Raw genomic sequence first — 16,659 nt, 5'->3', positions numbered from 1 at the left:
ATGTTATCACAAATTTATTTTGGAGTTTTTAGTAGACAAACCTTGGGGCTCAGATGTCACAACAACTTGCTTTTTCAGACGGAAAAGCTTCCAGGTAGGAAGTGGTGGTGGTTCTGGAGGTACTACCAGAGGACAGGACCTAGTTCTAGTGATCAGGACAGGATGGCTGTGTGTATGGGAAAGCCCATATTGCCTCATCTTCTCTGAAGAATCAGCCTACAAAACATGGAAGGGTAACCTGACTGGGTCAGATCTTCTTTCTCCTTATATCTGTCTAACAAACAAGAACAGTATGCACACAAAGGAATCTAATAGCTTGTATAACAAATAAAATTAATATAGTCCACCTGGAAAGATTATCCAAAAACATGCTGATTAAAATTTGATATTCAGCATGAGAAGTATACTTAGAAGTGTTTACATGTATTTTATTTTTTATAATAGATTCATCGCTTCTTCTGACTTTTTTATATAACCATAACATACAAGTGAAGAGAGTAAATATGTAAGAAAGCAATAGGCACAATATTTTCTTTTAAATAATCATACTTAAAAGCACTTTCTGAGGGAAAAAGTCCTTTCTTCATGCTGAATTCATAAAATGGTAGAATTCTAAAATCAATTGGTCTTTTATATAATTTCTAAAAACTCCATAATGTATTGCTTTGAACCAACACATCATTAAAGCTAGGCGTTTTATTTGATGAGTCATTTATAAAACACATTAATGACACTTCAGTTGACCTGTGTACCAAAGCCCTTAGGAACAGACTTAAGAGCAATTTTAGAGGTGGACATTGAGTGGTGCTCTTCCCACTAAAATAATAATGGTCTAGTACTTAACATCACAACCAAAAGTTCTGTTACAAGATTTGTACATCCTTTTAATATTAAAAGCACACTTTCTTTTACATGCTAAATAAATCACCAATAACTTATTTCTTTAACATACTCATCAGCAGGTCTCTGATTGTTTCCACTAATTTTAAAATGTTCCTTTGGTTCTGTATTTGTGAACTCTGTAGAGAACAATGCTGTGGTTGTCAGTTAGATGAACAATGGGGAATGATTTAAATTAAAAATGCCAGTTAAAACATCCAAGATTGAAAAGGATTTTGAAGATAACCAGTTAGGTGTCATAAAGGAGAATTAGCTGTTGAGTACACTACACACTTGTATGACTCGATTGCTGGGGGTTTTTTTCATTTTATTTGAGCAAACTAAGACAAATTCAAGCCATCAAAATCCAAGGAAATCCATACTAGAAAGTAAAGCTAAAAGGGACACTGCAAAAATTCGTGAGGAAAATTCTGGCACAACTGCAGTCAATGACAAAATTTTCTCCAAGTTTAGGGAGCAACTCTTATCCCAGTGAACTTATTACTTTATTTCATTCAGTGTAGTTTTTCTCAGCCCTTGAACACAGCTTGAAAATGGTGGGGTTTTATCCATATGAAATCCCCTACACTTCTATATTTAACTTCTGTCAGCTTCCATTTTTCTATCAAGTCTTTACTAAAATACTAGTTTAGACATATAGATTCATCTGTCTCATCCTATTTGGTCTGCCATACCTCTTTTTCAGTAATTTCTATATCCCAACAGACTGCAGTCAAGTTTGAGACTCAGGGTGTCAGGTGGCAGGAAAGATAAAATGCCCTCACTTCCACTTTGCTTTTTGATGACTAGCATTACTTATTATTAGCAAAGAGACAATATTAACTGAGACCTTATATTAAAATTACAACAATATCACAGATAACAAGTTAATCTTCAAAATTGCCTAAAATACACAGCACAATTTTAAAAAGGAGAATAATGCAAGAATTAAGTGCACTAAAGCATATCACCTGCAAAACATTTCTGGAAATTTCTTTACTTTATGAAGCTTATCAGTTTCCTGAGAAGGCAGCTTAAGATGTGATGACCTAATGATGATAGATATTATTTAAATGTACAAAAACCTAATTAATAATCAGTTCAAGAAAGCCTGGTCTGGCATTATAAAATGCTTTCTGATGAGTGTGAATGACTAAGTGGAAATTTAAGTGTTATTTTTACCCCAGCTGCATTAAGTGCTACACTTTTTCCAGCTACTTTTACCAGTTACAACACTAATGAGAGAAATTGATATAAACATGCTACTTCTTGTACAAGAACAAGCAACATACTGGAAAATGTATATCAGAGAGTCTTAATTGTAGACTTCAAGAAATTAAAATTCATAATTTTCAAGTAGCCCTTAAAATAATTAGACTTTCCATTCAGAAGTATCTCATCATGATACATTTTCTAGTACACATCTAGTCTCTCTGAGAAGACTTCAGCTTCTGGGATCCAAAGAAAGTGGAGGAAAACTGAGTAAAATCAGCAGGCTTTGGCAGGAAAATGCATGTTCAGAACACAGAAGTACCAAAATATAAATTTAACTGACAGTCATCATGTAGTGACTGTTTCACCGCGCTATTTGTATTATTTTTTACAACATTGTTGCAACAAAATGAAACACTCTGATAACAAAATAAGTAATGCTTTCCTGTCCCGAGAGCACAGAATCTTACCATTCTTGTTAGTGAAAAAATGTCCTCTTCAAACAAATACAGAGGAATGCAGCCAGCATACACCACCATTTCTGGCTGGGTTGGTATGGGCGTTTCTACACAAAACATCAACATGCTTTAGAACAAGGCAAACAGTAAAAAATGTAGCTGTAGCTCACACTAAATTAGTGTGCTTTCTCGGCCTTATTTTTATTACTATTTTCTTTGTCTGACTGTTATTTTATTCAAAAGAAGAGCTCATTGTAATGCACTTTGAATAGAAACCATGGATGGAAAAAAACCACCTCATTTAAATCATCAACAGCATTTGCATATTTTACTTATTTTTCATAAATGAGCAACATAAAATACAATTTAAAAATATGACAGGTCAGAGGTAGCGAGGTAGCTTTCACATTGCTTTTGCTTCACTTCCAATTTTAAAAACAGTAGATACTAGCATAAAGAAAACAATACATATAATCTGTGTAGATGAAGTAAAAACATTCTGATTGGTCAGTCCTAGTTAAATGCTTATCACCAGTGAAGGCAAAATTTGATCTTTCCAAAAAAAGGATCCAAAGCCAGAGCTCTGGCCACTGCTGCCAAGGGATATGGAGATTGAGATAAGTAATTTGAAAAACATAGTGCTTGTAAACCAGGGTTACTTCTCTCATTTCTGTCAAGCAGATGAAAAAAATGGAGGTAATGATGGCTGCCTCAGAAAGTATGAAGCTCTTATCCCACATAGCTTATTAAATTGTTTGCCTGTAATTCTGCTATAGGCAAGGAATAGAAACAGGGGCACATTCACTTTGTTAACCCCAGAAATCTGTTGCAGTAGGCAACCATACGATCATCTCCTACCCATATCTGTGAAAGAAGCCACTGCTAATTCCTGAATCATGAAGAGAAGACAAGGACGTCTGACAGTCAGTTCATGCATGCTGAAGGGAAATTAAAAGTCTAAAACATAAAACTTGAAATATACATCTTTAGTTTTAACAAAAATACATCTCAAAAAGAAAGGTATTAATTTCTCTCTACTTTTCCTTAGTCATCTCATAAAATTTGGAGACAAGATTTCAGTACACAGGTTGTGACACCGTTTTTCAGCAGAATGTTTTTTAGGAAAAATTTCTTCACAGAAAGAGTTGTTAATCATTAGAACAGACTGCCCAAGGAAGTGGTTGAGCCATCATTTCAGGAGGTATTTAAAAGATATCTAGATGTGGCACTGAGGAACATGGTTTAGTGGTGGGTTTGGCAGTACAGGTTAACAGCTGGATTCAATGACCTTAGAGGTCTTTTGAAACCTAAATGATTCCATGATTCTATCCCCATCTAACACTCCAGTAAAATTATCTGTGTCTGTCATTGTTCCCTTCAGCCTAACCTCAAATTCAGGATAATTGCTTCCTATGTTTAATAAATATTCAATTGGAACTTGCACTAAGAATAGGTATTTTCTGTGAAATGAAATAAAACAAAGCTATCTGCATATAAATAGGCAAGTGTCTGGAAAATATGATTTATTAGACCTAAAATCTATTTATTTAGAGGGTATGCAACATTTTATTCTCTAAATATTCTTCCAGGAATTCAATTACCCAATTAAATATAAGCTAAAGAGTTACTTTCCAATTTTTCTCACTGCATGCTTGTGATTCCCATGTTAACCACAGCTCTTGTGTTAGTTGTGGGTTCAACTTATTCAAAAGCAAGGCTATAGTTAACTTTAATCTCGGTCCTTGCCAGTATATCTGATCTGTTACAAGCACAGCTATATTAGCTCTGATGTCCTGCACGTTACAGAACAGTGTGTGACACAAGGCATACTGATCTCATTGCATGTGAGAAGTATTTCTGAAATAAAAGTATATAATCAAATACCAGGTGGAATGTAAATCTGTCATATTCAGTCCAGATGGGTTGTGAAATAAAATGTCTGCAGGGCAGACAATAAATAGCAATGAACAAATTATTAGAGCATGCAAATGATTAACCAGGCACATCATATCCACGTTAATAATACCATTACAATACTAGTACATTATGACAGTAGCTTTAAAAATTACATATTATTTGATCTTTTTTCACTGTACAAAAAATGAGGAGGATGTAAATTATTTGGCACCAAGCATAATGATGGTTAGTGTGGATTCACCATTTGGGGAAACTAGTTAAAACTGATAGCCTTGATAAAATTGCATTATTAGATGAAAAATGTTATAATACACAGTACAACAAAACAGATTCATCAAAGTCTATTATTTCTATCCATCAGTGTGGATATAAGAATTCTGCAGTGCTTTGTTAAAAAATTCTGAATCCATATAGCTACTTATGTTTCACACTTGCAGCTTTGCAAATTCACTTACAGAGAATGAGTACTGAACAACCCAAAAAAATCCTTCAGTCCCTTTGAGAAGGGAAAGTAAGATTTTAATTGATCCATGTAAAATACATATCCAGTCACTTACAAAGAAAGGCCAGGAATTAAAATTGTTGGTTTTAATACATCTTAATAATTTTTATTTGTTTATCATATGTTTTGCATATGACTTGCAAAGAATTTTCTCACTCTCAATGTTTCTTTTAAATTTTTATCTATCAAACAAGAGCTGATGCTGTAGTATACCTTTCTAAGGACTAATGATGGCAGATGAGGTCTACAAGTGATCTGAAGGCTGGAAAACCTCTCCTATGAAGAAGGGTTGAAGAAGTTTCTGTTGTTCAGCCTGGATTAGAGAAGGCTCCAGTGAGATCTTAGAGTAGCCTTCCAGTATCTAAAGAGTGGCTTGCAAGAAAGCTGAAGAGAGACTGTTCAGGCCATGGAGTGATGGCTGACCCCTCTGAAAGAGGGCAGGCTTAGATGTAGAAAGAAAATTCCTTACTGTGAGGATGTTAAAGCACCAGAATAGGTTGCCCAGAGAAGCTGTGGATGCCCCATCCCTGGATGTGTTCAAGGCCAGGTTGCATGGGGGAGGCTGTGAGAGCTCTGGCTTAGTGGAAGACGCCCCTGCCCATGGCAGAGAGTTGGAACCAGATGATCTTTAAGGTCACTTCCAACCCAAACCATTCAACAAAAACACGTCACTCGGCTTTCAATATCCCGACCATCAGGTGTGCAGCTCAGATGTAAACTTCTACAGTTGTGATAGGCAGGGATTAGCTTTGCTTATTGGAAGGCATTTTTTAGTTTTCAGAAAATAATCTGTGTGCTCTTCAGAATGGATATAAATTTGCAGAATGGTGATGTGCACTTGAAAAAACAAAACATTAGGCTTCAATCAATCTTGTAAATGAAAACTCTGGAATAGGTAAAAGAAAAATTCTAAGAATGTTACAGTTGTGTGACATTTATCTCATTGACTCTGATGATTACAGATCTACTTGTTTGATTTCAAAAACTTCTAAATATAATAATCTTATCACTTCTGTGGCATAGAAAATACTGTCTTTAATTAACGAATTTCTATCAAGGCACAATGAGATTAGCAAAATGCATGGTTGATTTGTAGAACAAACTCCCAAATTCCTACCTTTCAAATGGAATAGTGTTCCCTTTCTAGCAGTTAAGAAATTATTAAGAAACTCAGTAGTTTGAAAACCTAAATACAAGCAAAGCAGTGATTCTTTATAGGAACAATGTGACTGAGTACCTTGCTGCATGTAGGTAAAACTTTACAAAGGGAAGGCCTTGTAAAATCATGACTCAGGCCTGCTACTTTGGCTAAGTAGAAAAGGACTACAGGAAAGTGACTCAGCTGAGTTAGAGGCAGAAAAACAAGGTATGTCACCATCACATGTTCACATCATGGTGTTGGTTGAATTATGTTTGTTATGATGTAAAAGTATGTGACTGATAAAGGCCTGACTGCATGAAAAAGGCCTGGTTTTTACAATAAAGCGGCTCTCCTTTGCACCTGCCTGGGTACTTTGCGTCACTTTGGACCCTCACTTCACAGTACCTTGTCTCATATCATATAATTTCAGTATAAACTGCTCATAAAACAGGGGGATACCCTAAGTATGAAAGGTTTGTTACCAGAAGAAAAAGCTGCTGAGTGAAAAAGTACAGGTTTGTACACTAAAATGGGTCAGGAGGAACATATAAATTATCGGCTAAAACTTCCCAAAGACTGGCTGACTGATAAAGTCAGATCAAAAGTCAATCAGATAAGTCCTTTATCAAAGACATAATTGGTTGGTCTCAGGAAGAGTTCAGACTGACTGTATCAAGGGCTTGTTATTCAGCTGGATCCACACAACTGGATACATAGAGAAACAAGTTCAATGCTTCAATGATCCTGCTACTCATACTGTGTTTGTGGGGTGCCGCAGGCATTGGTCTGACTGTGCAAGTGGTTCAGGACTGCATATGTTTGTTTTGGATCTTGCTGGGATGGAGCTTTCATCAGGGCAGCCCTATCCCAGCTGTTCTAGATATGTGACCAAAACACTGGCATAACACACCAGTTTGTCAGTGACTGCTGAGCTGAGCTCGCACACCAAGGAATCAGTTTCTCACTACACCACCCCAGCAAGAACACTGGGGGTGGGCAAAGGGCTCAGTCCTCATTCTCTGCCCCATCCCACTGTGGGGAGTGACCAGGTGAATGGGTGATGGCTTAGCTGCCAGACAGCATCAATTCACCACAACATTATAGTCCACACAAAAGCAAGAGCCTGTAACAGAAGTTTCCAAGTATTTAGAAGTAACTGGTCCTTCAACGTGCCATGAATAACAAGGTCATGAGTATACAATGCAATGAATACAGAAGGTTTTGCCATTTTAAAAGTCAAATATAAATATCTGGAGTAGTTGAATATCTCTTCAGAAACAATCCATATTAATCACAAAGAAGAAAAATTTCCTTGAAGTCAACAATCAACAGGTAGAGTGAAAGCTTGCAGCAGGGAAGTAAGCACTTTTATCATGCTGGGAATGAAAGTTTTCAAGTCAATTAAAATTTAAAAAAAAAAGAAAATAAAAAATATTGCTGCATTAAGTAAAGTCACTGTTACAAAATTCTAGCAGAACAATTCAGGAACTTTTTACAGCTACTGCCTCTGGAGTCTGACTTTTAATCAAGACCCAGTTTCAGATGTTATTTTATGCACAACAATGGTTCTACTGTTCTGGGCCACTCTGCAGACCATGTGTCGCATAAAGCCTGTAGGTTTCCCTCTTTTGGCTACACTTTCACAACAAAAATGGCTCATAATTCAGTATTATTTCAAACTTCAACTCCTTTTTTATTCTTTTCAGTCTAATAATTTTAAATTTTCTCTGTTAATATAGAGATACCTACCTCTTCCTCTTCTCCAAAAGTCTTTTTTGGTTCAAACTTAGGATAAGAGTTCTCTGATCAGTGTACTTGAGACCTGAATTAATAATCTTTCTAAATAACCTCTTCACAGGACACTATTTGGCTTTCAGAAAAAAGCATAAACTGTGCTTTAAGCAGCAGGATAAAGATCTAAATATCATGTCACTTTTACATGGAAGCACTGCCTCTTTCTTTAAATGCTCTTCCACTCATTTCACACACTTTCTAGAATACATATGTTGGAGCCTTTTGCTTCCCTTTTGCTTTCTTTTCTCCATCACATGCTTGAGTACTAGTTAGTCACTTTACTTATATTCACATGAAACACCTCATTTCCTATTCCACACCTGCTACGCTAAAGCAAACTACATTCCTGCAATATATTTTAAAATTTACTGCTGTTTAACTCATTTAGTGGCATGTAAGATAGGAATTTAAACAAATATATTTGCTGATGACAAACTACAATCTTGGTTTGCTGTAGTTTAAAATTGTTTTTGTTTGCTTGTTTTACACATTAAATATAAATGCACAAAGCAGGAATTTACTTAATTTTTATGCTCTTATTAATATATCAATACAGGAATCAAATTCACCACTATGTATTTCCTGGACAAAGATTTAAAAAAAAAATTAGATTTACATTATGGAGTGAATTCTAACACATATTTCTTCCTCCTGTCCCAGGTCCCCTGCCCTTAGAAAACGAAGTGTTCCTGCTTTTTCCAATTGCAATTTTGTGTATAAAGTGGATATTGAACAAATAAATTACAAAAAAGGGATTGCTGTTTTTTAAACACAGAACAACTGTAAAACAGTTTGCCACTAAAACAAAGTACTGTAATATACTGTTTTTAATCTATGTTGCAGATTAGTTTAGAATTACTTCAGTGTGTAATGCGAGCTATAAATAACTACAATTTAAAGAAAAAAAAAAAGTAAATACAACCTCCCCCAGCTAAGTTCAAAACAAAATTAAAGCAAAGCCTTTTGCTTTACATATAACTCCTGTCTGTATTTTTAGCTTCAAAATAATAGGACTTACTTTCAGTTAAGTCCTGAAGGCCTTGTGCTTTTGCCAACTTTCCTGGAGACTGAACTGCTACCTTGCCTTTTTCTTTCTCTCCTTTTTTTTTCTTTGCTACTTTTTTCTGCTCTGCTTTTTCTATTAAGCAAAATAAAGATTAAATATTTTTCTTTCTCAGAAAAAATCTTTCAGTCATCAAATGTCATACAATGCAAATACTTTAATAAGATTTTAGATAAATTTTAAAAACAATCAACCACAAACTCTTTAAAGTCAAGAGTTGAGATACAATAAAAAACTAATGTAATTTAATTAAAATAAATAAAAATAAAAAGTAGTCCTTAAGACGTAAATGAAGATTTACTGAGAAGGAGACAGAAAGGTTTGGGCCCACCTTTTAGTTATTGCACAACTTTTATGTCCTTACTACAATGTAAGAAATCATTGTATTTCTGGCACTGTGCCAAATATGTTCTCCATGTCCTTGCTCTCATGCATCAGTAATTACAAAAAACAATTCATATAGACAATGCATAGATTCCCAATGGACATGGAAGTAGAAAGTCTCCCACAGAACAAACATTCTTTGAAGTCTTAGAACTTGGACTACAGGAAAAGACTTTTTAAATGCATTAAAAAAAAAAAATCATAGACTCATGGAATGGCTTGGGTTGGAAAGGACCTTAAAGATCATCTAGTTCCAACCCCCCTGCTGTGGTCAGGGAGACCTTCCATTAAAGCAGGTTGCTCAAAGCCCCATCCTGGCCTTGACCTCTTCCACAAATTGGGCAACCAGGACTTTTTTGGGAAATCTGCATCAGGAGCTCATTATTGTCAGAAAGAATTTCTTTCTAATACTCAATGTAAACCTGCTCTTTGTAAGTTTTAAGCTATTCACTCTTGTTCTATCACTGCATGCCCTTGTAAAAAGTCCCGCTCCAGTTCTCTGGTAGGCCCCCTGTAAGTAATGGAAGGTGCTCTAAGGTGCTCTCCCCGAAGCCTTCTCTTCTCTAGGCTGAACAATCCCAGCTCTCTGACTGCCTTCATAGGAAAGGTTCTCCAGCCCTCTAATCATCTTAGTGGACTCGTTCCAACAGGTCCATGTCTTGCTTTTGCTGGGACCCCAGAACTGGATGCTGCACTCCAGGTTTGGGTCTCATAAGAGCAGAGTAGAGGGGGAGACTCACCTTCCTCACCATGCTGGCCACACTGCCTTGGATGCAGCCTAGGGTACAACTGTCTTTCTGGGCTGTGAGCATGCACTGTTGGCTCATGTACTGCCTCTCATCCACCAGATCCCCCATGTCCTTCTCCACAGGGCTGCCCTCAGTTCTTCTTCCAGTCTGCACTCATGCCTCAAATTGTCTCAATCCAGGTGTAGTGCCTTCCACTTGGACTTTCTGAACCTCATTAGATTCTCATAGGTCCAATTCTCAAGCTTGTCCAAGTCCTTTTGGATGGTACTCCTCCTTTCCTTTTTTGTCAACTGCACAATACAGTTTCACAGAGTCACAGAATGCTTCAGCTTGAAAAGGATCACAGTGGGTCATCTGGTCTAACCTCCCTGCTCCACCAGGGTCATACTAGGGCACATGGCACAGGATTGCATACAGACAGTTCTTGAATATCTTCAGTTTAAAGCCATTGCAAGTGAGGGAAAATCTACAACCTCTCCGGGCAATGTGTTCCACTGCTCAGTCACTCACACAGTAAAGAAGCTCTTCCTCATGTTCAGGTGGAGCTTCTTGTGCACTAGTTTCCACCTATTGCCTCTCTTCATTTTGTTCAGCACCATGGAGCAGAGCCTGGTTTCGTCTTCTTGGAACCCATCTTTTAGATACTTTTAGATATATGTTGATGAGAACCCCTCTCAGCTGTCTCTCATAAAGCTGAACAGGTCCAGCTTCCCCAGCCTTGCCTTGTTGGAGATGTTCCAGTCTCCCAATCATCTTCATTGCCCTCTCTGCTGGACTCACTCAGTAGCTCCATATCTGTAATGTGCTGAAGACCCCAGAATTGGACATTCCAGATGCAGGCTGAGTAAAGGGGCAGGATCAGCTCCCTCAACCTGGATTGCAATGCTCTTCCTAATGTATCATTGGCCTTCTTGACCCCAGGGCACACTGCTGACTTAGGGGCAGCTTGTTGCCCACCAGGACCCTCAGGTCCCTTATCTCTCATGGTGACATGGATGGCTTTGTGTCATCCAAACATTAATCTCAAACACCAACAGAATATCTCAACAAAGCTTTTAGCCTCAGAGCTGGAGATTACCGAGCTGTATTGGACACAATAGTTCCCTGATTTATTAATGAATTTTTAAGTCATAGGCAGGATTATATTTACTTAGTTTTCAGGGGAAAAAAAATGACAGCATTCTGTTGGATGAACAACAGTGCTGCTCCCAGTGACATGTCCATTCCAAACTCTGAAATATCTACTACACTGATGGCTGAGTCAAAATGATAGCAGGATTTCCTAAGAAGATAGACTACTATCTCAGTCAGGTAACTTCTAAGACTTTTATAACACTTTAGACATTTGGACATAGTATTTGGGATTCAAAGCGAGGACGTCAGAGATTTTTCTGAAAATCTAGGAAGATACAGAAATTTTAACATGTGATTTGTAGTCTCCAAAGGCATGAGAAGTGTCGTGAAATTGCACTCATGCCTTCAAGTTAAAAACAGCAACTAAGAAAACTCAGTCTCAAATAAAAAAAAAAAAAAAGAATAATATACTGAACAAACTAGTTTATAAATCTATTTTTTTAAATTTAAATGTAAATAGGATTCGCAGCTCTTAAAGAAAATTATTGCCTATACATAACAGCATAAAATAAAAGTTGCAATAAATAAAAATGCAGGTAGATGTTAGAATATATTGTCATAACTCTGTAGATAATGACACTTTACAACACCCATTATGAAATGTATAATTAATTGATGATCAGAGCAGTGTTGCCTTTGGAGAAACTGCAACCTCTCTGATTGGTATCCCTCTGCAAGGAACCAGACTTTAGAGAAAGGACTGTGACATGGAGCTGAAAAAATCTCTGCCAGAAAGTGAAGCTATTTTTATAAAATAAAAGAATACTACTGCTTCTCATGAGACCTATAGCTAAAACAAAAGTATTTGAATATACATCATTGCAACATGTTTGGTGAAACAACAAACCCAAAGAGTTGTATGTGGCAGTATATGCAAAATATACTTATTTGAAACAGAGACGATGTTAACCTTATTTAAGCTTGGCCTACAAAGATTAGACTATGTAAAATTACAGACCTTTGCTAATGTTATTGGCTGTGTCTGCCCTCTCAGCTGAATCTGGCAGCTTACTCACAGATGAAAGTTCACTTCTTAACTCTGAGTCTCTGGTCTCTTCAGTTTTTGTATCATCCTGAGTAACCTCAAGTTCTGGAGCTGCCTTCTCTGGCAACTTGAATTCTGGCACAATCTCTTTCAAAAAGTCCCAAACTTTGTCCAAGTATTCAGGCCTTTAAGAGAAAACACAAACGTATATGTCAATGGTAAGGATATTTCCAATAAGATAAGAAAGTGTGATTTTCATTTAGACAGCACAATACCACAACTGATACTCCAAATCTAAAAAATGCTGCTGGGTTATTTTAGTAGATACAACACCTTCTGTATCAGAAATATTTGTTGAGACAGCTTATGGAAAGATGCATAAAAAAAGAGATGGTGGTTAGAGATGCATGCAAATAAAGCATCCTTTGTCAAGATTTTTAGTAGTTACAAGTTGTGGAAGAGAAACTTGCAGACTACTTTACTACTACACCATATAACTGTGAGCTGTGATTCTAGCTCTGTATATTAAAAAGTTTCTCAAATGTACTTCCAAACTGGAAAGTTTTTGATATCATGTAACAGTTGCAGTCATGTTGATTTTCCACAAAAACTCAGTGATTCCAGAAATAATCTCAAACAGGGTCACAAATGAGTTTCATGCAAAGTAACTGCATTCAATTTTTTTAAAATAAAATAAGTGATTGTAAAATTAGCTAAAGTCATCTTATACTACTATTCCAAAGACTCTGTAGAATTCACATTCTCATATTCTATTATATAATGTATTTGTAGTAAGTGAATATTGTTTTTTGCTGTTGAAGTTGTAAAACTGTCTATAGAAAGAAATTTAGGCTAGTTAGATTTTTAAGTCAATTAACTACATACACACTACTGTAGGACACAAATTTATCAAAACTTTAAATTGCAAGCATCGCTTGAGACATAAAAATTACTGAAAAATGGAATAAAATATTCGTTGACTGGAATTATTTATTGGAGAAATATGGTTATAAATAAACAATTATATCTAAGTAAATTATATATAAACCATAAGCACTCGTTATCTAGATATTCATTTGAATGTATATCTCAAAAGGCAAAAAGGTGTAACTCACAAGAAAAAGTCTAAATATTTAGTAAGTGTATCTGGGTAATTAATTTCGTAAGAAGAGTATCAAGCTGAAAAATCAGAATATCTTTCTTTAAAAATACAAATTTATATAAAACACATAGGAAACAAGAAAAATGTTATTGTAGGTAGGAAACATTTTGGTTGAAACTAGAAGTCTGCCAACTGTTACTTTTTAAAGGTGGAAATACCATACAGGCTGACACTGATTACTTCCAAATTCATGACATACACTTTCTATGGTATAATCAGATATAAAATTGTTATTATCAGCAGACATTTTATAACTGCATACTAAATGAAACCGATTTCTCTAACCTTGTTTTCCTCATGCTGTTTAATATTAGTTAAATTAATTTTATAAAGAATAGACATCAGCATGATAAATAGCTTTACAAGAAAATGTATGACTTACAAAGAAAAACACAATAAAATTGCATTTTTCAAAGGTACATTACCCAAGTGCCAGAACTATAAACCACCGACTTTCCAGAATTGATGGTGAAGGACTTTTAGGGCTCAGCTTTATTTTTCATAATACCTTATAGAATTAAATATTAAATAACTGACACATAAATTGTTTGACTAAAGAACTTACTGAAGAGGAATAATTTCTGGTATCCATCCAGTCAGTGTTTGAAGAACTGTAAATTCCTCCATCTCTCTTTTTCCACTTTCATGTATACTATAAGAAAAGCAGACTTTTTGCAATTATAATGTTACCAACTACAGTAAACTCTGTAGTCTACATTGCTTTCTGTAATAAGACCATATAATAAAGAATAAGATCATACACAGATTAGTTTGATGAAAAACAAGTCATTACTTGCAATTTTAGGAGCTTTCCAAACCACTGCTGACTAACCTCTTACAAAGTCCATGCCTTCGCATCAGGTCCATTATTTTAGTGCTCCCCCTAGTACAATGGCATTTTTTTTCACCTTTGTTAGCAAGCATACTATGTATACTTGCACACAGTTGCAGGGTTGGAGATGTGGGTTTGAAACCCCTTGTGCTAAAACAGGGTTATGATTCTACATCTTCCATTTCCTAAGCAGCTTCTCTAGCTCCCAGGTTATTCTGAACAAGCTGGTTGACTTCCACTCTAGCAAAGTTCAGTTTCAAACTGACACTCTGCTACTCTCTGGAGAGGCTTCCTGAGAGGACCAAGGCCAAAGATGCCAGTAGTTGTATGTCTAACCCTTATGCTCTGGAGAAATGCAGTACGTCAATCACATTCCTGCAAACAATTTCCTGACAAGCATCTCTCAGCAACTCCTTAGCCTGTGTCAACATACTTTACATTACTCTTCTGACAAACATTGTGGCCACAGCTCTCTTCACAGAGAGAAGCAGGCACAACTTCCCCAGGATTTTTCCCGGAGAAGGCAGTGAGAAAGCTCAGAGAAAGAAGAGAAAACAATTCTTATCTCTATTTGCTGCACCAGTTGTTTGGCACATGTGGAATGTGTTATGGAGATTGTTTACCAAAAGTGATTTGTTAATTGGACTCTGGTGATGGTTGTTTCGATTGATTGACCAATTAGGTCAAAGCTGTGTTGTGACTGTCGGAAAGGGTCATGGGTTTTTCTTTAGTATAGTTTAGTATAGTATAGTACAGAGTATTAGTATACTATGGCATAATATAGTGTAGCTTAATAAAGCATTTGTTCAGCCTCTGAATCATGGAGTCACTGTATGTTATTCCCCAGATGTAGGTTACCCTAAAATAAAACATAACTTGATATAACAAGAACAGGGAAGCTTCACTACCCATATTGTGTTTTGAATTATTTTCTCAAACTTATTCATTTAAACTCTTGGTGTCCACTCCTCATTTCATAGGAACCTGTAGCCATAACTGTCAATTACTACATCATAGTCCACCTTCTACTTTTCCAGTCAGTTGCAGGGAAGTAGATCACTGTACAAAACAGCACAATTGTAGCAAAGGTATCAAAAGAAGCTCACAAAACTTTCAATATTGTTTGAGTCAATACTGGTCAAGGTTCACAATAACAATTTCATTAACAGTTCACAGATACTTCTGTTTGGCAGAAAGCCACATGCGAAGTTTTCAGGAATAATGTCAAACAAATGAAGGAAATAATGAGAGTACTCCAGTTTCTTTGTAAGTTTTCTGTGAATAAATTTACAAACACAAAAATTTACTGTGCCTTCTATATCTATAGAGGATTTTGTTTTACTGATTTACAGTGTCAGCTTTTGGAAGTGTATAACTGCCATTAAAAAATTTAGCAAAATATATTTCCTATGTATACTAAATCAACTTTTTGTTGTTACCACGTGACTTCACAAAACAAACCAAAAGTGAGATGACAAAACATACCTAGTATTTGCCAACTTAATTATAGCTTTGGACAGCAACATTGGCCAAAGTTCATTTTTGCAGGTTGTAGCTGGTAATAACAAATTTTCCTCTTCACTGAATGGCATAGTGTCATCCACAATGATTTTTCTCCAACACCCCTGTGACAGGGGAATGGGACGAAAGCAGAAAGAACAAAAATTAGTTTGTGGGCTGGCAAGTGAAAAGTATGCAAGAGAAATTGTAATGCTTTCCCAAGAACCCAATTCTACTGTAACTTGATTTACATCACAGATGGCTTTAAAAAAAGTTCTCACATAATTTATGAGAAACATGGAAACAGCATTCATAGCATTTTATTACTGCTTTGACTTATTTGTTCCAGAGATTAATCTAATTGTTGCTATTTCCAAATATATTTCATCTCATATGTGTAGTACATCATGTGCATGCATTCAGTACTGTTTCTTCAGTTGCCATGACAGATGCCTGAGAAACACTAATGATTAAAAAAAAAAGGCTTAACTAAGATAGCAGCTTTTTTAATGGCTCTTTAGGTATAAGTCTTGAAAATACTTTTGATGTAAGCAGTTCCCCTTACTTCCCAAAAACTACCTGGCGATATTGACTGCAGTTAGTCACCTGTAAAGCATTACAACAGTATTTTATAAAATGCTATACTAAACAACACAAAATTATCAAATGTAAAAAAAAAAAAGACATATTAAAAAATCTGTATTTCCAGGATAAGAAACAAACAGGTACAGCAAAGTACTGATATCTCCAATACCAGATACTCCATTAGTAAACTGAGCTAATATTCCACAAAATAATCTTGTCTACCATTCTGCAAATAAAACTCTCTGTCCTAGTGATAAAGATACAATAGAAAATAGGTGGGTCAGTAGTGAGTACTTCTGTTAATTCACCCACAAAATAAAGAATGACCAAATCACTAAAGTGTTCACTATGTGTTATCAGAG

At 35.9% G+C, this 16,659-nt stretch overlaps 1 protein-coding gene across 11 annotated transcripts in view; it reads right to left on the bottom strand.

Annotated features, from left to right (window-relative positions):
• Positions 1-16,659, bottom strand: part of ADGB (androglobin) — a 174,613-nt gene that overhangs the window by 136,977 nt on the left and 20,977 nt on the right. For 9 of the 11 annotated variants that reach the window (XR_010358818.1, XR_010358819.1, XR_010358817.1 and 6 more), the window contains exons 6-11: positions 15,698-15,837; positions 13,946-14,032; positions 12,192-12,403; positions 8,922-9,041; positions 2,562-2,656; positions 42-216 (exon numbers count right to left, since the gene is read on the bottom strand). Coding sequence is in view for 3 of the 11 variants with exons in the window: in XM_064413644.1 (XP_064269714.1) it covers positions 42-216; positions 2,562-2,656; positions 8,922-9,041; positions 12,192-12,403; positions 13,946-14,032; positions 15,698-15,837 (829 nt within the window). In the remaining 8 variants the exon portion in view is untranslated. The remainder of the gene's footprint in view (positions 1-41; positions 217-2,561; positions 2,657-8,921; positions 9,042-12,191; positions 12,404-13,945; positions 14,033-15,697; positions 15,838-16,659) is intronic. The other 2 variants (XR_010358824.1, XR_010358825.1) reach the window with 1 other exon arrangement.

This window comes from Passer domesticus, chromosome 3 (genome assembly GCF_036417665.1).
Source record: "Passer domesticus isolate bPasDom1 chromosome 3, bPasDom1.hap1, whole genome shotgun sequence".
NCBI classification, from domain to species: domain Eukaryota; kingdom Metazoa; phylum Chordata; class Aves; order Passeriformes; family Passeridae; genus Passer; species Passer domesticus.
The sequence above is the reverse complement of the archived record's forward strand: the minus strand, read 5'-3'. Positions and strand labels throughout refer to the sequence as shown.